Genomic DNA, 19903 nt, shown 5'->3' with positions numbered 1-19903 from the left:
AAGTTTGATGACAGACTATGTTAGTTTGTAACGAAGCATATAGTTTGGCATATCGGCATTACAAACAACAATTAGTCCGACTTAACGACAGTTTCGGAAAATTGTCATTACATTTATCACCGAATTCTCCCAATGTTTGACATTTCTCCGAAACGTAGGATCTTGGTTTAATACATTAAAAGACCAAAACATCAACCTATTTTGTCACACAAAAGAGTCTACAAAAAAAAAAGTGTTCAAACATAAATTAAAAACGAATTACATCAATGTTTTTATGAATAGAAAGTATTACATTCCTTTATCATACATAAAGATAAAACGTAGTTTTACTTGTGTTCAAAAGGAACGATCGAATGTAAATACATGTACATTAATCTTAAGTAAGGTTGATAAATATACAATAATCTAAGTAATGTAGGCACATGTACATTATTATAAGTATGGTAAATGCATGTATATTAATATTAAGTAAGGTTGATAAATATACATTAATCTAAGTAAGGTAAATACATATACAGCAAGCAACTGAAGTTTTGTGTTAACTGGCACAACAGTATTTGTTAATGTCTAACAGTTTCTTTTTTCTATTAATGCATCCAACTCTTGTTTACAGTCCATTCTGATTCTGTATGTACAGTATAACTTAATTCACATTTAAAGGTGCAATTTGTTTGTCTTAATACAATACTTAATATGATATGTTCTGAAAGGATTAGATTCGACAGTACATTCCATGTAAAACTAGGTCTAATCCAAATCCAGAAAATGCCACGCTCTCAAAATGAGAACCGAAATACTAATATCATGATTTTTCTGGAAGGCGACAAATTTCATATCACACTAGGAAATATAATACTTCTCAATGCTATAATGATATCGATGATAAAACGTCTTCACCAGCCTGAATCTCGCAAAAAAGTATGACTGCACAGCACGAGGATGAAAAGAGTCTCATAGAAATAAAGCACACTCTAAAGAGGTAAATAGAACATGTACGTTGCCAGAGCAATGGGTGACCTACAAAGGTCAAATACGATCCATCTGCAAAATTACAAAAACAGCGGAAGTCTGACGGATTAGACAGCATCCTACCTAGCAGCGCTGGGTAAAACAGATGGTGCTTGCGTAATTTCTGAAGGGGAAACATTCCTTCTCGCATACTTCACAGGATGGTCCGGTGGTTGGAAAAGATGGGATAGATCAATCTCACACGGGGTAACTGGAACGGGCTATGGGCCACAAACAATAGCGTGACGTCATCATTTCATCAAGCGAAACCACGTCGCAAGTTACTAGCACCATCAACTTCACATTTCATTGATAATAGTGTGATGAAAACTCTCCAGAACATCACTTTCATACCTTCATAAGTATGTGGGAAAACATAGGCCTGTACCATGGACAGAGTTATTTCAACCCTTGTGTAAGAATTTGGCTGGCTAGCAATTGGAAAGCTTCGCACTGACCAGCCAAACTCGGATTGACATATTTCTGTTTACGGTATAGGCCCGTGTACGTTTCTGTTAATCCCAGCATCAGTCTACTGTACCTTTTTATAGCAGCAATAACTCCATTTTGTCTTTTGAGACTTCAATATTATCTTATGAGAGTGTGACCTGCAGTCTTTTTGGCAACGAGAAAACTGCACCATCTACAACGGTCTGAGTCGCCCAGTGTATTCTACACCGACAGATTGAGGACGACTGTGGTTGTCAGACAAGGGTGTTTACTTTCACCAGCTCTGTTTAACATGCTCCTTAGGGATCTTAAGGACTGATGTACGTTGTTATGAAATCATAAAGTAAAGATCTACATAGTTAAACGTCCCCAGTGTGGCTGAGATATCCAACGTTCAACTGTATGAATACAGTTTATAAATCATCAACAATGGATGGTAGCCATATTGGCTTTACAATGTAAATGTGTTACAAAAAGTAATGACAAATGGGGTTTGGTGGCCATCTTTGATGCTACTAGAATGTGCAATGTTTTTCGATTGTGCTGAAGTGAAGAAGTCACCGTAAATTTGTTTATACAAAGTTGCATGCCATTGCATGAACTACACGGTTCGTCAGAAAATGGTGAGCTCCTTCATAAATGATCAAAATAATCATAATTGAAAAAATATACATCAAAATATAAAAATGCTGCACATATTTTTTTGACACAGTACAGTACAAATTTTCAAAAGAAAGGCAAAGGGAGAACGAATTTGAGAAAACAAATCCATAGTATTTTGTATTTCCCATTATATTGTTTAGCATATTGTAGTCGTATTTGCCTGCATGCCATTTCAATATGCACTACAATATTAACTATTTTTGTTTCATTGTAATGCAGATAGAAAACAATTTTAAACACATAACCACAAAGATTGAAATTAAAATAAACATGACTGAAGAAACAGCTAGGCGATAAAAAGGAGAAAACAACCTTTAACATAATCAAATGATACTAAACCCATCATCTGTCTCTATCGAATACGACTACATTGACTATGACATACTTGTTTCATACGTTATTACATGGATACAAGTTGTAACCTTGGTAGGTATTGAATCGTTACAAATATGAATTACAATTACAACACCAAAAAATATGCATTTCAACGCCACTTAACGAATATTGATATACATGTATTTATGAATTAATCCAATTAATAAAATGCATCAAATCATATGGCTATGTTTTTGTTTTGTTTTTGTCATGAGCATCTAGTGGATCAGAACTTAATCAATAATACCATAAATGTATAATGAAAAGTAAGGAATGTAGAATGCTGTATTTCAACGGAATGTCTCGAGCTCTGATTCACGTTTTATTTCGCTCCATTTTAACCAGACAGCGACTTAAATTTGATAGCAAGATACGCGATGAATGATATTCGCTTTAAAAACCCTGATAATGAATCGTTCAAAGGTTTATATTACTCTCGTAGGCATATACATAGGGCAGATTCATGTAAGTTAAGATCAAGCAGTTTTCCTTTGATTTACATGATCTCCAAACACGAGGTGTATATATTTTGGGTGCGGTGTTTTCAAACAATTACCTTAACACATCTACATATTAGGTATTAAGACCCCTTATCAAAGTGTCATTATTCAAATTGTCACAAGGAGGTTTTTTTTCTATATATCAGCCCCACATGGCAAAACAGACCTACGTCACCTCGGTATTTCCATATGGCGAGGTTCAGCAGTTCAGTTTTATTTTTAAACATATGTAAAAATTACCATTAATCCTAAAACAAGCAAGAAAATTCTGGAATTACATCAGAAATAAAATTGGAAATGTTTTAAAATAACGAGGGAACACCAATATATTTTAGTATAAAAATGGCATCCTAACTGTAACATTACCAACTTAATGATTAAACATGGCCCAAAGCATTGTCAAGCTTTTAACTCAACTTAGTGATAGCTCTATGCGAGACGGAGAAACGCATTTTGATAGAAAGTGCAAAGTTCAGCACGTGCCATGCTTGCTTAACGAGCGCACATTGGCATTTGCATCTGTAAGAACGTGTAAATGTGGAAGGTTTCAAGATAGAAGCTTCGCTCTGGTGTACACTGATGTGAACGTTCCTCAAGACGGAATCGACATACATGTCCACGAAAACTGCAAGTACAGGGTTACAGAAGGTATTGACAACAAAAGCGGCAAGAAAATATATCAGTTTGAACTGGTTTGTTATTGTCATAAAAACAGAGCCAGACGACCCGGAGAAGTGAACGAGCCATAAAAATCTGTGACTTTCAAGAACGCCAAAATGACTTTGCTAAGACAAATGAACAAACCGGAATATGTAATTGGTGGTTGAGTCAATGCTTACAAAGGAACAACTGGTGTTCAAGTAATGATATCAGAATATGTGAGAACAATGCAATGCGCATTCAGTCAGTCCCTCTGATGTACCAATAGGAGACAAGCCATTATATTCGAACGAAAGGATGGAATGAATTGAATGAAAGCGATGGGATGGATGACTGACGAAACGATTATCTTATTGACGACTTTTGAGAAAAGTTGAGGATCCTTATGTGCCTTGGAACTAGTGTTAAAACAATCAATTGATGTGATGATTGCAAAAGAGTTTTGGTGAAATGAGAAATGATATTGTAATCAGACATTTTTATTTTATTATTTTGTTTTGCATTTTATAACACATGTAAATAATGTAATTATTTATCATTTAGCTTAGAATTTGAAAGTTATATATTTACCATGTTTTATGCTTTGATAAACTTTTACAGCAATAGCGATGATCTTTCTTAATGTACTTGAATGAATTTCATTTCAAAGTAATTAATTCTAATTGTCAATTTAATTAGGAAATATTTATATTGTAATTAGTATTGCATATGGAAATATTTTTATTAGACTAATTAAAGTGCTTTAAATATTGTTTGAGTTATCTATTGTTTTTGCACTCTGTATCAATATTATGTTTAGTAAATCACCAATCTAGAAACAACCACCATCATATTTTTACGTCTATCAAGAATTTGTTATTATTAAGAAGACAAAACTAAGGCTATATTCGGTAAAAATGCAGACGAAAACAGTATGTGTTACTGCAAATATGAAATGTTCGTATGTACTTAAGAAACTTTCAAATAATTCCTTGGGTACAAGGCGAAAATAACGAGAGTTTATACATAACGGACGTTTCATGTTATAGAGTATAGGATGCAAAATCCTTTCAATGTTGTACGGTTCAATAATCGTTGACTTATTGTTAGTATAGTGTTTTAATGATATTAACTTTTGTTTGGAAATTCAAATTAAATATCGTTTTGATCACCAATGGAACATATTTGATAGACATAACATATTTTTCTTAACCCTCGACTCACTAAAAATGGAACGGAAAATCTGTAAAACGCAAAATATAGGCACTTAAAAGGAATTTAATTTTTAAAATTTGTTGTACATTTAATTCATTGTTTAAATCTGTAATTGGTGACTGTATGGCAGACAAAATCAGAGAAATTAAAGAAATACCTGTTGTTTTTGAACTAAAAAATAGCTGGTTTTTGCTTTTTTTTTTTACACATATGATTACACTGATCGTTAACATTAATAGATAGTAATACTTAGTCTGATATCCAAAATAAAAATACTATCAATTCAATTTACTACTAATTCATGAATTCATACATGTACACTCTTACGTTAGAAGGTTTATACATTAAATGTTAGTCTTTGTTTCCCAAACAACGTAATGCTAACTGTCATCTAACGATGCGAATATGTGGCTGTATGTGTTTGCTTTATAATCCATGTAATACATTCGGGGATTTCTAATCTATAATACAGCTGATTAACATAACACATTTTTATGCGGTAAAATATCTTTTGATACATATGGTTTATATTTTGAGAAGGGATGTTTAAACAAAATGACACACATAGTGCCTTTACAAATACAGATCATAAGATACGGTAAATATTTGTTGAAAATTGATAAAATGGTTCTGATAGAACAACACATCGTTACGCTGGGTATGATTACTACTGTTGTTTTCTTACTGGAAAATATGTATGAAAAGACATCATAAATAAACAAAAACAAATGTTCATAAATAGTAGAGAAGTCACAATATATGGAATAAGTACTAGACGTGCCTAGTTAACAAATTGGGAGTGTATAATGTTGTGTGTTTAAAATCAATAATTTATACACATTGACACATGCGCAGTAAAATCTGGTAACCCACATAAGGCCTTTGCCTTCTTTAACAGAATACTCATTCGATCTATAAACTCGAAAGGGAACTGTTGACTTTCATATATTTCGATTGACATCATTTAAATTTTGACATGTCTAACGATATCGATCAGCTATGCTTAGACTCGAGTGATCGGTCTATGAGAAATAATGAAGAGGTCCACGGCATCGAATGCTACATACAGAAAAAGTCTGGGCGGCTGACTCATGATCCGGACAACAATCCAGTCTACGTTTTCTTTCGTATATGCTCTTGTAATAAATATAAAGATCAGAGGAATGAGCTCGAAAGGTTTACTTCAGGCTTTTCTGTGTCTGTTCCGCAAGATGGAATTGATATACACGGCAACATGGACTGTAAATATGAAACTGAAACTATGTATAACTTCAACGGCCGTAAGACAGGATTTAAAGTAGTGTGCCGTTGTGTTAGAAATAGAACAACCAGAGGTGCTGAATACAATTAAGATTGTTTACAACAGGATTCAAAAGACATTTGGTTTAGGCAAACTCCTCGGATTCACATGGAATTGATGGACAGTTTAGTGCTAACAAGACTATATACATTTTTCATTTGGACAGAAAACAACATCTTGATTCCAAACTTGTTTTCATTAGCTCAATTTGAACTTGTTTTGCAGACAAAAGCTAAGTTTAGAATGAACAATTATCAATATATTAAGTTGCGATATTATTTCTTAAACAAATTGCATTTAAATTAATAATAACGCCAACGGATGTCAACTCTTGTTGTCAAATCAACACATTTTCTTTCAAATGTTAATGGAATGTATCGTCATATACTGGAAATGAATAATGAATTTTTAGCTACGAAGGCGATAGAAAGAATATACAGGTGCATGGATGAAAACAAGCAGCATGTAATCTATATATGATCTATTTTGTCTTGCATAATAATTTTCTGTAGAGTATGGCTGAATCGGAATGTCATGAAAGCAGGCATAGTTCTACATTGTTCATACATTAATTGCTAGGCGAAAAAAAAAAAGTTTCTACTATACGTGGTTAAACTCCTTACGTTCCTTGTCATCATTAAAACGTCAGCAGCACACTTACCATAACAGTTCAATTACCTTTCTTGTTACTAATGATGCCACAAACCGGATGTGCCAAGCAAAAAACGGAAGTCATGTGACTGTCGTGAGTAAAATTAAAGAAAATGTCGGTTTTAGAACTAATAAACATTTTTCGTTTATACATGAATATAGCAAAATATGAATTACAAAAATAGCAGTAATAATAGCAAACACATTCAAATAAATGCATAAATACATAAAGTAATGTAGTAAAGTAGTTTTTAAAAATGTATTTAATTGTAATATTTTTTTAACAACTAAACTGATGTATGCATGAATAATATATTTAAACAGTAAAATAATTTGAATGTAAACTTTAAAAGGCTTTTAAAATCTTAATATGATGACCACCGAAAAACAACGCAATAATTTATTTCTGTTAACTATTGTTATCTCTCTTTTCCTGTTTATTAATTCATTTCTGTTTTGATTTCTAAATTCTTTTTCATTATTTTATATCTAATTTTCTGATTGTGATTATTATTTAGCTTTATTTCTTCATACTTAATTATTGATTTTTCAATAATTTGTCACACGTAATGTTTTCTTAATATTATTATAGCTTATTATTGTAGGTTAATTTTCTAATATCGATGAAATATTGCCTAGTCCTCAATTTTTGCTCCTTTCATTTCATGCCTTACTTTTTCTCAATCTCAATTTTTAGAAGTGTGAAACGGGTTGTGAAATTTGCGCATGCGCATGTTATTATATTGAAAGGTATTGCTTTCGGAAAGAAAATTTGGGAATTTCCTGGAAGCGTTATCATCAAATGACACTGAATATAAAAAACCCAAATAATTTGTCTATATAAATCGGAACTTCTCTCATTTTGAAAACATCATATCAAAGATGGCAAATGATACAGTAGTGTTATTTAGATCACTGAGTGATCCATCAATGCGGAGAGGCGAACTTCACTACAGCGATGTGTGTGATGTGATCAAAGTATATGCCTATTATATCAATGATGACATCAAAGCCTATGCATTTGTTCGCAAATGCGAGTGTGGCGAATATGAGGATAGGCTTTCCATTTTAAAGAACTATTTAGTAGAGCAAGTACCACAAAACGGCGTGGACGTACATGCCAACAAAGACTGTGGATATAGCAGAACTACTGAATACACAGAACACGGACAAAAATTGTACCGGTTCATAATAACATGTCATTGTCAACACCGAGACAGAACTAGACGCCCGGCGGAGTTTAATACACCTTAGATCAATGAGAGACAAACTAAAACCTTGTGATATCTGGACGAACATGGTAATGATGACAACTATGAAGGTGACAGTGATAACATAAGGCGTGCATTTGCCATTAAATATGACAAAACGAAAATGGCACCAGTAAAAATAGGGGGGAAAAAACAACAAAAAAAAAAACAACCTGTACAACCACAACAAAGGCCACATTATAAAAAACAGTGAGTGGAAGATGAACATGGAAAAATCAAGGTCCAATCAATCGAAGCGAAACAATTTTGTGAACAATAAACACTGTTGTATCTGTATACCATAATCAGCTACCTGGATAATGCAAAGAGTAGGGTTTATTACAGAAAAATTCAAGTATAAAGGTTTGTTATTTTCACTTGATAATGAATTAATATATGTTTGCTTTGTATATTTGCTGATAATATCATTACTATTATTTGATATCGTATCAAGTACATTTGAGTCATATATAGTCTCAATGCATATTAGTTATAAGATAAATATAGTATGTTAATATTTGTCTGAATTTACAAAGTAATACTGTTTTGTGAATGTTATTGATTTTTACTGTAAGTTTTTAATGTGACAGAAGTACAGGTAGCTATCAGAATAAATCGTTGTTTATTCCTTTAAATCGTTTAGTTGTTATCATTCTGGTTTTTGCCACAATTACAAATATTTTTAAAATGCGCCTGTGAATCTTCGTCTATACGTCACCATCCTTTTGGCAAGCTCGTTCGCTGTTACATGTATTGGACATATTTCATTTTGAGTATTTGCTCTGTAGTTTATATCTATTTAAATATCTTATAGTTATTTTACGCTCGATATTTCAAATTTATCATTTCGACTATTTTAAGCATATGTTTTGTAACTATGAATTTGTGTTCGGTGATTTTTAAATATAGGATCTGGCCCATGTCCTTCAATTGAACCGCAAAGCATTATCTAGCCTCTATTATGCAATAGTATGAGAGGATAGATAAACCATAGTTCCTCCCGTTGTAAAACGCATTTGTTTTTACGATATTTTCTCACAAAAATGTCGTCTGTTTTTATTAATATCACTCTATAATGTGTAATTAAAAAAGAGGAAATGTGATTTGTGTATGTTGAAAATAAATCGTTACGTAATAAGTATCGGTTCGATAATAATGACTAATAATGAGTTAGTTGATAAGACTGATTTAAATGAAAACAATTGACAATACCTCCTTAATTATGATTATGACACTGAAAGCAAAATAATTAGGTACACCGTTAAATTATTCATTAAACTGGCGAGTCGTTTTCCTGAAAACAGTACGCTTGTTTATTACGTGGATATCGTAGATCATATGACGCCATTTTATGGTTCAAAGTTCAACGAAGTTGTTTTATAAAGCGTTCATGAATATACGAATTCTGTGATTATTTAGCATAGCTAATTAAGGCTGATTAACTGGATACTATTCGTGATATGTACGCATGGACAGGTAACGTTTGACATCAAACGGTCAAGTGTGAATGCATACGTACTCATGGTGTACGTTTACAGATGCGTTAAACGGAGCAAACCACCACGGGTATATTGTGTAAATGTAGCAATATTTCTTAAGTTATCAAAAATAAACAAAATATTAGAAGAGAAGATCCATGACAAAACATATCAATTCAAAGCGATCGAAATCGACTTTGTTGACGAATGTCACAATATTTATAATGTTTTAGTGCTATTTCAAAACTGCAATGAAGGCATGCAGACACTACATGTACAACATTTACCTAATTACTTTCAATATAGAAGATATTACCAATAAATGTATTAAATTTCACCAATTGAGAGCTTGCAAAATATACTGTAAGAGGAAACTACACTTCTGGTCGCACAATCAAAAATCTATAGGACAAGAAGGAAAGAAAAAAATACCTCGCTGAACTCCGGTGGACCATAAACAAAGTATATGTAAAAGGGGTGTTCATTCGTAAAAAGAATACATGTATTTAAAACCATTATAACATTTAAAGAAATATTTGTTGTAAACCACCTTTAAAGTTAATAACGAAACATGTACCATTATAAGTATGAATATCATGTAGGGGAGTTTGACCAAAAGACTGATATCTTTTACCACAAGGACATTTGTTTGATAGTTTATGATTGATATTGTAATATTGTACTGTAAAGAACCTAGTTACACCCAGATACGTTTGGATTCTTGTTTCGTCATTACAGCTTTTATCTGTGATTGGTTATTGTATCTCGTTGTTATCGTATAAAATAACTTGGTTTGAACATGCTTCAGGCTTACTTCATTTTATGTCAACGGAGTTAACGCTCATTTCATTTCAAGTCTTTACACGTGCCTTTTCTTTACCATTTCTTCAATTATGGGAGGAACACAGTCAAATCTGAATGTACATAATCCAGAGTTAAGCAGTGACAATATTGAAGGTGAAATACACCATAGCGAACACTGTGGGTGTAAACGTTTGGTGTGGTCATTTAAAACATATTGTGGGCTTGGGGAAGATGTTGTTATTTACGTACTACTACGGAAATGTAAATGCGGAATCTATAACGATAGGAGTTTCTTTGATACCACGAGGATGCATGATATACAACACTTCCCAATGGACGGCATAGCACTAAGTCACAATCCAGACATGAGAATTGTCACTGAGAAATTCCACCAAAATGAGAGAATATGTTACAAACTTGTGAAATTACATGCTGGAACAGCGAAAGCAAAATCACATCAACCGTCCTATTCCTAAAAAGACATAATTCCACACAATGTTTTCAAAGGTAAGATATTGAGTGCGTCTGTGAATAATAATATATCAAAACTATCCAATGAAAGCTTTTATGCATTGTGGATAAAACCTACTCTTACACCACCCATTGATTAATATTAACTATAAAACCTTTAAAACAAATAAGGGCACGAACATATCACGACGCTCGAAATTAAGATGTCAAAGTTTTCATACGCAAACAAAATATTATTATTGAAATCGAAAGCAACACACTGTCAGGGGGTAAATCTTGCTATTGCATATTAATGTCATTGTTTTTTTTTTTAATTGGTTCACTTTTTAATGTTAATATGTAAAATAATTTAAAAAAATCCAACAATTGATTGATATAATAAAACCAAACACAAAGCCTTAAATCATTCGATAGTGATTTAGTTTATCACAAGCATACTGTACATGAATACAGCATAGAATAGGTAAATATATCACATTATTTCAGTTTTACAATATAAGTCGTATATATTTGGCGTAAGTAAATAACATTCATGACAATGGCAGCCTACTTTGCATAACATGGGTTCTGATAACGAATATAATAGAATCAATAAATAACAATCAATAAAGTGGTTTCTTCTGGACTGTTTTCTGGTAATATACATAACACATAGATATACACTTCCTCACGTGTAGAAAGGAGTTTCTACAAGTCTATAACTAAATAGAAGTTTTTTTCAACAAATATGACATGCAATAAGTTAGGTAACTAATGGGACAGAAAAAGTATTGACTACGCGGGTGAAATTCATACAAATAGTGAATGTGGTTCAATTTCGAAAATGCAACGCACACATTTTGATGGAGAACATTTTAAAATTCACTGCCTTCTACGAAATTGTGAATGTAAGAAATATACTAATCTAATGTTGTTGAACGTTTAAAAGTGCATGAATTTCCAATAGACTCAGTATACTTAACAACAAATCAAAACACTAAGATTGAAGGGATAAGAAAACAAAAGACAAATGAACAAAATATATACGATTATTCTCAGGGACCTTGGTCAAGAGAATAATATAATATGTTACATGTAACACAACATTACAAAGGTATCAAAATATAAGCTCGCTTCATTGATAATTAATAACTATATTCATTCTCACACATATATATAAATTAAGGATGGCAAGGATAATTAACAGCAGGAGAAAATTTCAAGCAAATAACTATTGTGTTGTGTTTCGTTTATTACAGTTCGGTTTTTCCTTTGTTCTTAGTGGCACAGAGAGAAAGTGCCTCTATGACAAAAGACAAACACGCTCATTTTTATTCATTTTTGTCATACATGTCATTCTTCTATAAGTTCGTTCATATTACTATACATAAATCATATAAATGCTTAAAGCGTGGTTTAACATTTCAAGTTATTTTAGTCATATTTTTCTAACTTTCAAATATATTGTTTATTTTGACAGATTTTGAGCATGCTGAAATTTGAATTCATTAAAGTAATCTAGAATATGAAAGATGTTATCATTTTCATTTGCAGCACATGCCAACTAAAAGTTACCTGTCCAACCAAACAACATTTTGAATGAACAGTCTGTTGCCTTATTAAAGACCTTTTCTGTAAATTTAAATTATTGCTGTAACCGTCAATGCGGAGAGGTGAACTTCACTACAGCGATGTGTGTGATGTGATCAAAGTATAAGCCTATTATATCAATGATCACATGAAAGCCTATGCATTCATTCGCAAATGCGAGTGTGGCGAATATGAGGATAGGTTTTCCATTCTAACGAACTATTTAGTAGAGCAAGTACCACAAAACGGCGTGGACGTACATGCCAACAAAGACTGTGGATATAGCAGAACTATTGAATGCACAAAACATGGACAAAAATCATATCGATTCGAAATTACATGCCATTGTCAACACCGAAACAGAACTAGACGCCAGGCGGAGTATAATACACCTTAGAAACTTGGATTAAAGAGAGACAAAACTAAAACCTTGTGATATCTGGGCGATCATGGTAATGCTAACTATGAATGTCACAATGATTATTCTTATCAGTTCATAAAGCGTGGATTTGCAGTTAAATAAGACAAATCAAAATTACGCTGTAGAAATAGAACAAGAACAAAGGACACATTATAAAACAAACTACGTGTAAGATGAATATGGCAAATCAAGGGGCATGAAGTGAAACGGTGAACAGTATACGCTGGCCTATCTTTATTTCGTATACCATGATCAGCTAACTATGAAGATTTATTACATGAAAAATCAGATATAAAGACTTGTTATTTTCATTTAATAATGACTTATCATATATGTTGATTTGTATATTTGCTGATAATATCATCGGTTTGATTTGATATCGAAACCAGTATATATCATTGGGTCTCACTGCATATTAGTTCTAAAACAAATATTTATCGATAATTGTTTAAAAAATCCTGTTGCAAATAGTAGTGGCAGAAGTATAGATAGTCATTATAATAAATTATTGTTAATTTCTGAACATCATTTAACTGTTGTTTTTATCTCTTTTTTTACCACAATGACAAATACTTAACATGCACATCCAAAACTTTCTCAACTACAGCACTACTGTTTGGCTTGAATAACTCTCATACATGACATTCTTATTTGCTGTGAAATTACATGTACATATTGCATGTCAAACGTTGTAACATTCAGTCATCTGAGTATTTGCTCTATAGTTTATATCTATATCAGTACCTTATAGTTTTGCTAATTCTACGACATCAAGTGTTCCTACAATGACACAGAGGTAACTTCAGTTTATTGAACGGCACTACAATCTCCGTGATTGGCACACCATTTTTGATGGTCATGCGCAAACCTATAGGTATACATGTAGAGGTGCACTTAAAAGAATACTCCGCCTGCTTTTGTTGCGTATTGTCAATTAAGTTCAATTATGGGGAATATATGGTTTCTTCTTAATAACCTGGAGGCAGCCAGTAAAAACTTTGAAGGTGAAAAACATCTTAAAGAACAATGCGGGAGTGTTTTTCGCGAGTGGAGAACACATGGAATTGTCATTTATGTTCTACTACGGAGATGTAAATGCGGAAGGTACACAGATATGAGTCACACTGATACTGACGCCCTTGAAAAAATGTTTTTTCCAAAGGATGGTATAGTACTTAGTAAAAATCCCGAAATGAGAATTGTGGGACAACGTCAGTTTGAAGGTTCAGTACTATGTTACAAATTTGTGAAAATACATCCTGGAACACCAAGGGCAAGAACATATCAACCGTAAGAAGGTAAGCGATCACGTGCATTCGTAATATAATGCAATCCGATCAAATTCTAGTATCTTATTGCTCTAATGAATTATAAGCTCAAAATGCCATTATTAAAACCAAATGAAATAAAATGAAATAACATGAAAAATAATAATAGCAATAATAAAAAAACAAAAGATAGCAGGGAGTTTTAAGGTGTTAAAATGAGCAAGGAAAGCCTAAACATAATAAAGATAGAGATATCAACTATTCTAAAAAACAAACACAAACATTACAAAAAAAGTGAATTTAGTAATAGATACAATAAATATCAATAACACATATAAAACTACAACATACAACTGTTTCACTTTCTGAATAAACAGTTAGACAGGAGGATACATTGGCTCTATGATATTGTAATCTAGGAATAGTATATAGTGATAAAGAGCATGGGATATTGGTGTTCTAAATCGATGCCTCTATTCATAAGATATGGAATTACCAAACGGAAACGTAACATATATAATCATTATAACAGTGACCATGCACCCAAAGTATTACATCAATTACTTGGCACGGGGTCACGATTGCGTTTAGGAATATGATTGATTGGTAACTATTTATACCAACCAATATAATCGTTTCGTCGGGTGTCTTTATGTTCACGAAAAATATATATTCAGAGAAAGAGAGAGAGAGGGAGTATACGCATAATAATCAGAAGCACTAAAGGTAATATCTACCAGTTTCAAATCAGAAATATGACTTCAAGTAAATTGGAAAACTATTTGGAAAGTAAAAGCCGTAGCTATGAATATGAATGGCATAACAGCAAAAAATGTGGTTCGGTTTCGGAAGTACGATACACACGTTTTGATGGATATCAATATGAAATCTACTGTTTACTACGAAAGTGTGTCTGTGGCGTAGAGAGTGACATGACTTATCTTGATGTTAACGAGAAGAAAATGTCCTACTTTCCAAGAGACGGTGTATTCTTAACAACAGATCCGGACGCAAAGTTTGAAGGGATAAGACAAAAACATATGGACAATACAATTACCAATTAAAGTTCCGAGGTTATTCTGATAGACCATGGACAAGTCAACGTTGAATGTAACACATCATTACCATGGTATTTAAATCAACTTATTGAGATATTTTATAACTATTGGAAACTAATAAATCAACGCCATATTTATTATTTCATATACTCTCGAAAATTCCAAGCAAACCACTCGTGTCTGGTTGTATTTTGTGTTTTGCAGGATTTGAAGGTTGAGCAGCGGTACTATGTGATATCGATACCATATATGGATCCCATGGCTAATGGATTTTGGAAAATTATGTGCTCAGAGATGTTCTTCATTTGTACTGCGACGACAATAAAGAATGTGCTTATATGACAAATTAACTATTTTTTTACGCGTACGATAGTCGATAGAGAGACTTGATTTATTTACCATGTGTAATGTCTGAAATTAGCAATTATATATATATATGTATATATAAAGTAAATCATACGAATGAATAAAGCGATAGTACAACATTCCAATTTCTAACTCAAATTATGGTACCTTGTGACTGTTTTGATTTACTGTGGCATACATTGAACAAGATAATCATTTAAATGCAATAAGATGATCGTAGCTGCTTTGAAGTTTTGTTGTTTTAATTATAAAGCTTGTGAAGTTGGCTTTGTTTTCATTTGAAGCAAACAGCAACTAAACATTAAAGGATCAGTTGTTCAACAAAACATTCATTTCATTTTATGGTAAACAAAATGGAAGAGGATATACTGTGTGTATCCATTAGGTCTCGAATTATACACTAACCTAGCTTTAATGTTAAATATTTATATTTCCACTCAATTCAGAGTCAATGAACCTACCACAGTTAACTCGAGTCATTGTTCAATGAACTATTGGCGTAGGAATACATTTGTTGAGCTCGGACTATATTTTTTAATTCCTTTTCAAAAGTGATCATATTTATATGAAATAAATTCCTTTAAAACTACTATCTGTTTTAATTCGCTATTAAGTTTGTTAACGAAAGAAATCCTAAAAGTATTAACCATATGTAGACGAAGAGAGATGACGTACATTTCGGTAAAGTTCTGTGGTAGACTTGCACAAGTCCCTATTTGTCAAAGACAAAATATTGTACAAAATATCAAAAAAATGTAAATATAAGGATTGAATAAAGTTATGTTGAGGTGTTCATAATAAATTTGTCTCAAGACCTATTGAGGTTTATACCCCCATACACCTCAACATAACATTATTCAATCCTTAAGTGAATTATATCAATAGTCTAATCTCCACCTCTGAAGCACGTTATGATAATCATGTATGCTGCCATTGGTTGTTTTAAATACCAACCAATGAAAAACGTTTTCGCGAAAGATATCATGCTTGGTTGCAGTATTAAAGCATTCCTAGTAAAGAGTGGTAAGACAAAATGTCATCATCATATCTAAAAACGATAAGTGATGATTTTTCTGGAGAGATACATTTAAGTCCATCCTGTGGGGCATCGACGAAAACAATATTAATGGGTACACAATATGTTACTGTCCTGGTTAGAAAGTGCGTCTGCGGAAGATATACCGATATGACTCATTTTGACGTGGCAACAAAATCATCATACAGTTTTCCAATACCTGGGGTTATTTTTACCATCAATGGTTACATGGAATCGATAAAACAAAGGATCGGTCAGCAATGGGTATATGAGCTAAACTTTAAAAATTACGCTCCACGAAGATCAACACAAGCCCGTTAGTATAAGAAGGTAAGTTTTCATCAATTAACACATGGAAAATTCATGCTGTTGATCAGAGATAATAGAACCCATCTGGCTATTATCTGAATAAACATTTTGAAAATTCTTCTTTGGTCTTTAACGCATCCATAATATCCAGCGTTGTCGATAAATCAAAACGAGCTTTCAGCATTTTGTTAACATTTACTGCCATTGAATTCAACTGCAAATCTCTTTACTTTCATTAAAACAATTCCTTTTTAATAGAAACGGAATCTGTTGAAAATTTGCCCCTACATAAAACCAAATCATATTTATATAGTTATTAGATATTACTCACTGAACATTGATTTCAAAACTAATGAACGAAAAATTAGCTAATATCACTTGAATTCCTGAACGTCACCATTTACCATGTATTCAATGTCTGCATACGAAGGGAGAAAACTTCTACATGCTTTGCTTACTGAAAGCAATCATAACTAATACTTTACATAGATCGTGCATTACACTAATAATATAGTCTTTCTTAAAACCTTACTTTTCATCACTAAAAACGATTATACAAATAATCAGTAAAGGTATTTACTGATTAAGAAATTTGAAAGAAAAGTCTTTTAAATCTCATAGTATTTTAACAGAATTGGACCATTTCAATTGATATGACGTACAAATTCTATAAGAAAATCTCACTCGTAGTTGTAATCTATTAAAATCTAAAAATGGATAAATTTCAGATACGACCCTTTATTTCTTAGCACCCCAAGTTGGAGTTACGTCCTTGTTCCTCTAAACAATCGAGGAGTTCATTATAAAACACACTATTAGTTTCCTTTTTAATAACATGTTATATATTACATTTGTATTTTTAAAAAAATGTTGATGTTCAAACGTATTTTAAATATCGCTTACACAGGGGGAAAATTTAATAACGGATATATTTAATTTGGAGAATTCATCTCAGGAGAGAAATCATATTTCAAGAAGTTTGTATATAAGTTTAATGTATATTTCTTTTCGTCTTGTTTTGCAGATTCCAACAGCGTTTGATCGAAGCATTGTAAGGTTTGCAAAAACAATATAATAACTTGATGATACCTTCTGGCGCTGCACGATGGAAGAAGAAGAAACTTACAAATGTACAAACGTGATCTCGAGACTGTTTTACACCAACTAAAGAATAACATTAAAACTTATTTTTGTGCCATACCTACTGAATGAAATAAACTTTCTTGATAAAAAACTGTTTAATATAGCAGGAGTTGGAAATAGGCTCATATGAATAACACCAATACAATATAATATGACTGTATATTGTGACTATAAGAAAATAAATACTCAGAGCACTAATTAGTAGACGAATTTTACTTCATCTTTTTAATGATTTCTTGAGACTTACTTCAATAAACCAATTATGAACATATTTGGAATTAAATTCGTACTTTTACAAGTTTATGCAAGGAAACAAAAGATGGTATTCAGCTTTTCCAACCATTTAGATATTTTAGAGTGAAAATGTAAACCTTTAGCAATAAATCGAATCACAGATCAAACACCTTACGACGTGAAGGTATGTTTATCCGTGTATCACATGTAATATTTGGATATGAAATACCTGTTCCTTGGGGAGGTATCGAAAAAACGTAATAAACAGGATAGTAACAATGGTTTACTGCACATGTAATATGTGATACTTTTCATAGAAGTGTAATGATATCTGCTGTTTATCTGATTCAAATAAATATATATATAAAAAAACATATATGGGTCAAAGAAGTAATATAAACAGTAAAATCCAGTTAACAGCTAGTGTTGAACATGATACAGTCACGCTAGTATCCGCCTTCGGCCCACGTTTGCCGAAGAGTTCATTGTGGTTTCTCCAGTTACTAAAACATTATTCATATTGTATTTTATTGTATTTCCAGTACTTCTTATATATGATATGTGATTGTATTTATATTTTTTGTGTTTTGATAAAGGGGCGGATTGCCTCGAAAATTTAATAAGCCTCATTGTTCACACTGTTTGAATTACTTCTTTGCCTCATAAAAAAACATATAGATATATATTTATATACAGTCCACTCTCGTTATATCGCCACATTTCATCCACGACAGTTATGGCGGTATAACGAGGGATGGCGAAGGTATCGAGTTATGAAAATTACAACCATGAAATGGTATAAGAGATTGCATTACCAATATAAACTGATAATCTCGCCGTCACAACGGTACACGGTCTACAGTATGCATAAATACATAATGTAGAGTCGTTAGTCAATTATTATATAGGCTTTTCATTTTCATGTAAGTCACGCATTTCGTTCCAGAACTTTAGGTGGCGGTATGTGAGGGTGACTGTAGATTCGGGTGGCGGTAGGTCGAGGGTAGCCTGTATATATAATATAATCCTTAAGTATGATACCTACGGACAAAGTAGTACATTGAGAAAAGAAACACTCGTCAACTCGTTTATTACAATAAAAAGGATTTTTCCATTTTCCTTTGAAAACCAAACTCTAAGTCAGTTTAAATGCTGACGAAATTTGATCAGATAATAACGAAGCATTCTTTTATTCACCTGAAAATTTGCAACACACCAACTCAAAGTTTTGATTGGTACTCTGTAAAATAGCTTATACAGATACACATATAATTGTCCGCAATGCTACTTTAAAATCTCAAATATTTCAAATAGATTAAAAGAAATATCATATACAGTTTGAAAAATAGTTTAATGTGTCGAGGTTGTAATTAACTACAGATACATCGTTATAAACGAACATTTAACTACTTCTTCTTAAACGACAACATTATAAACGACAAGTCTACAGCAAACTAGATGTTAAAACGAATTAATTTAGGGTGGGAAGTTCGACCCGTTCCAATGAATATTTGACAGAGGAACTTAATAATCTATATGAACTTTCATTTACATTTGTTTAGTAACAATAAATACTTTAGTTTTTGGATAACTATCACAAAAGATCAAATACTTGTTAATCAAGCAATACTAAAAAGTTTAAATGTCAATGATAAGTATGCCATAGCTTATTCTTAGATTAGATACATCCTGATT

General features: G+C 32.2%; 1 protein-coding gene and 2 long non-coding RNA genes across 5 annotated transcripts in view; 2 read left to right on the top strand and 1 right to left on the bottom strand.

The window, feature by feature from the left end:
- The window catches only part of LOC117342402, a 91126-nt gene that overhangs the window by 4577 nt on the left and 66646 nt on the right, over positions 1 to 19903 (bottom strand). Inside the window, exon 1 of one of the 3 annotated variants that reach the window (XM_033904564.1) lies at positions 6812 to 6892. The exons of 1 other annotated variant lie outside the window; for it this stretch is intronic. In XM_033904564.1, the coding sequence (XP_033760455.1) occupies positions 6812 to 6814 (3 nt within the window). In that variant the 5' untranslated portion in view covers positions 6815 to 6892. Of the gene's footprint in view, positions 1 to 1549; positions 1667 to 6811; positions 6893 to 19903 lie in introns of those variants that run through there. One more of the 3 variants, XM_033904561.1, reaches the window with a different exon arrangement.
- Positions 10342 to 15807, top strand: LOC117342407. Its single transcript, XR_004535855.1, has 3 exons — positions 10342 to 10840; positions 12338 to 14092; positions 15325 to 15807. It is a non-coding gene; the product is annotated as an uncharacterized LOC117342407 (long non-coding RNA).
- LOC117342404 lies at positions 16443 to 18245 on the top strand. Its single transcript, XR_004535852.1, has 2 exons — positions 16443 to 16852; positions 17856 to 18245. It is a non-coding gene; the product is annotated as an uncharacterized LOC117342404 (long non-coding RNA).

Source organism: Pecten maximus, chromosome 14 (assembly GCF_902652985.1).
Source record: "Pecten maximus chromosome 14, xPecMax1.1, whole genome shotgun sequence".
NCBI classification, from domain to species: domain Eukaryota; kingdom Metazoa; phylum Mollusca; class Bivalvia; order Pectinida; family Pectinidae; genus Pecten; species Pecten maximus.
Note: the sequence above shows the minus strand (reverse complement) of the source record. Positions and strands in the feature narration are given on the sequence as shown.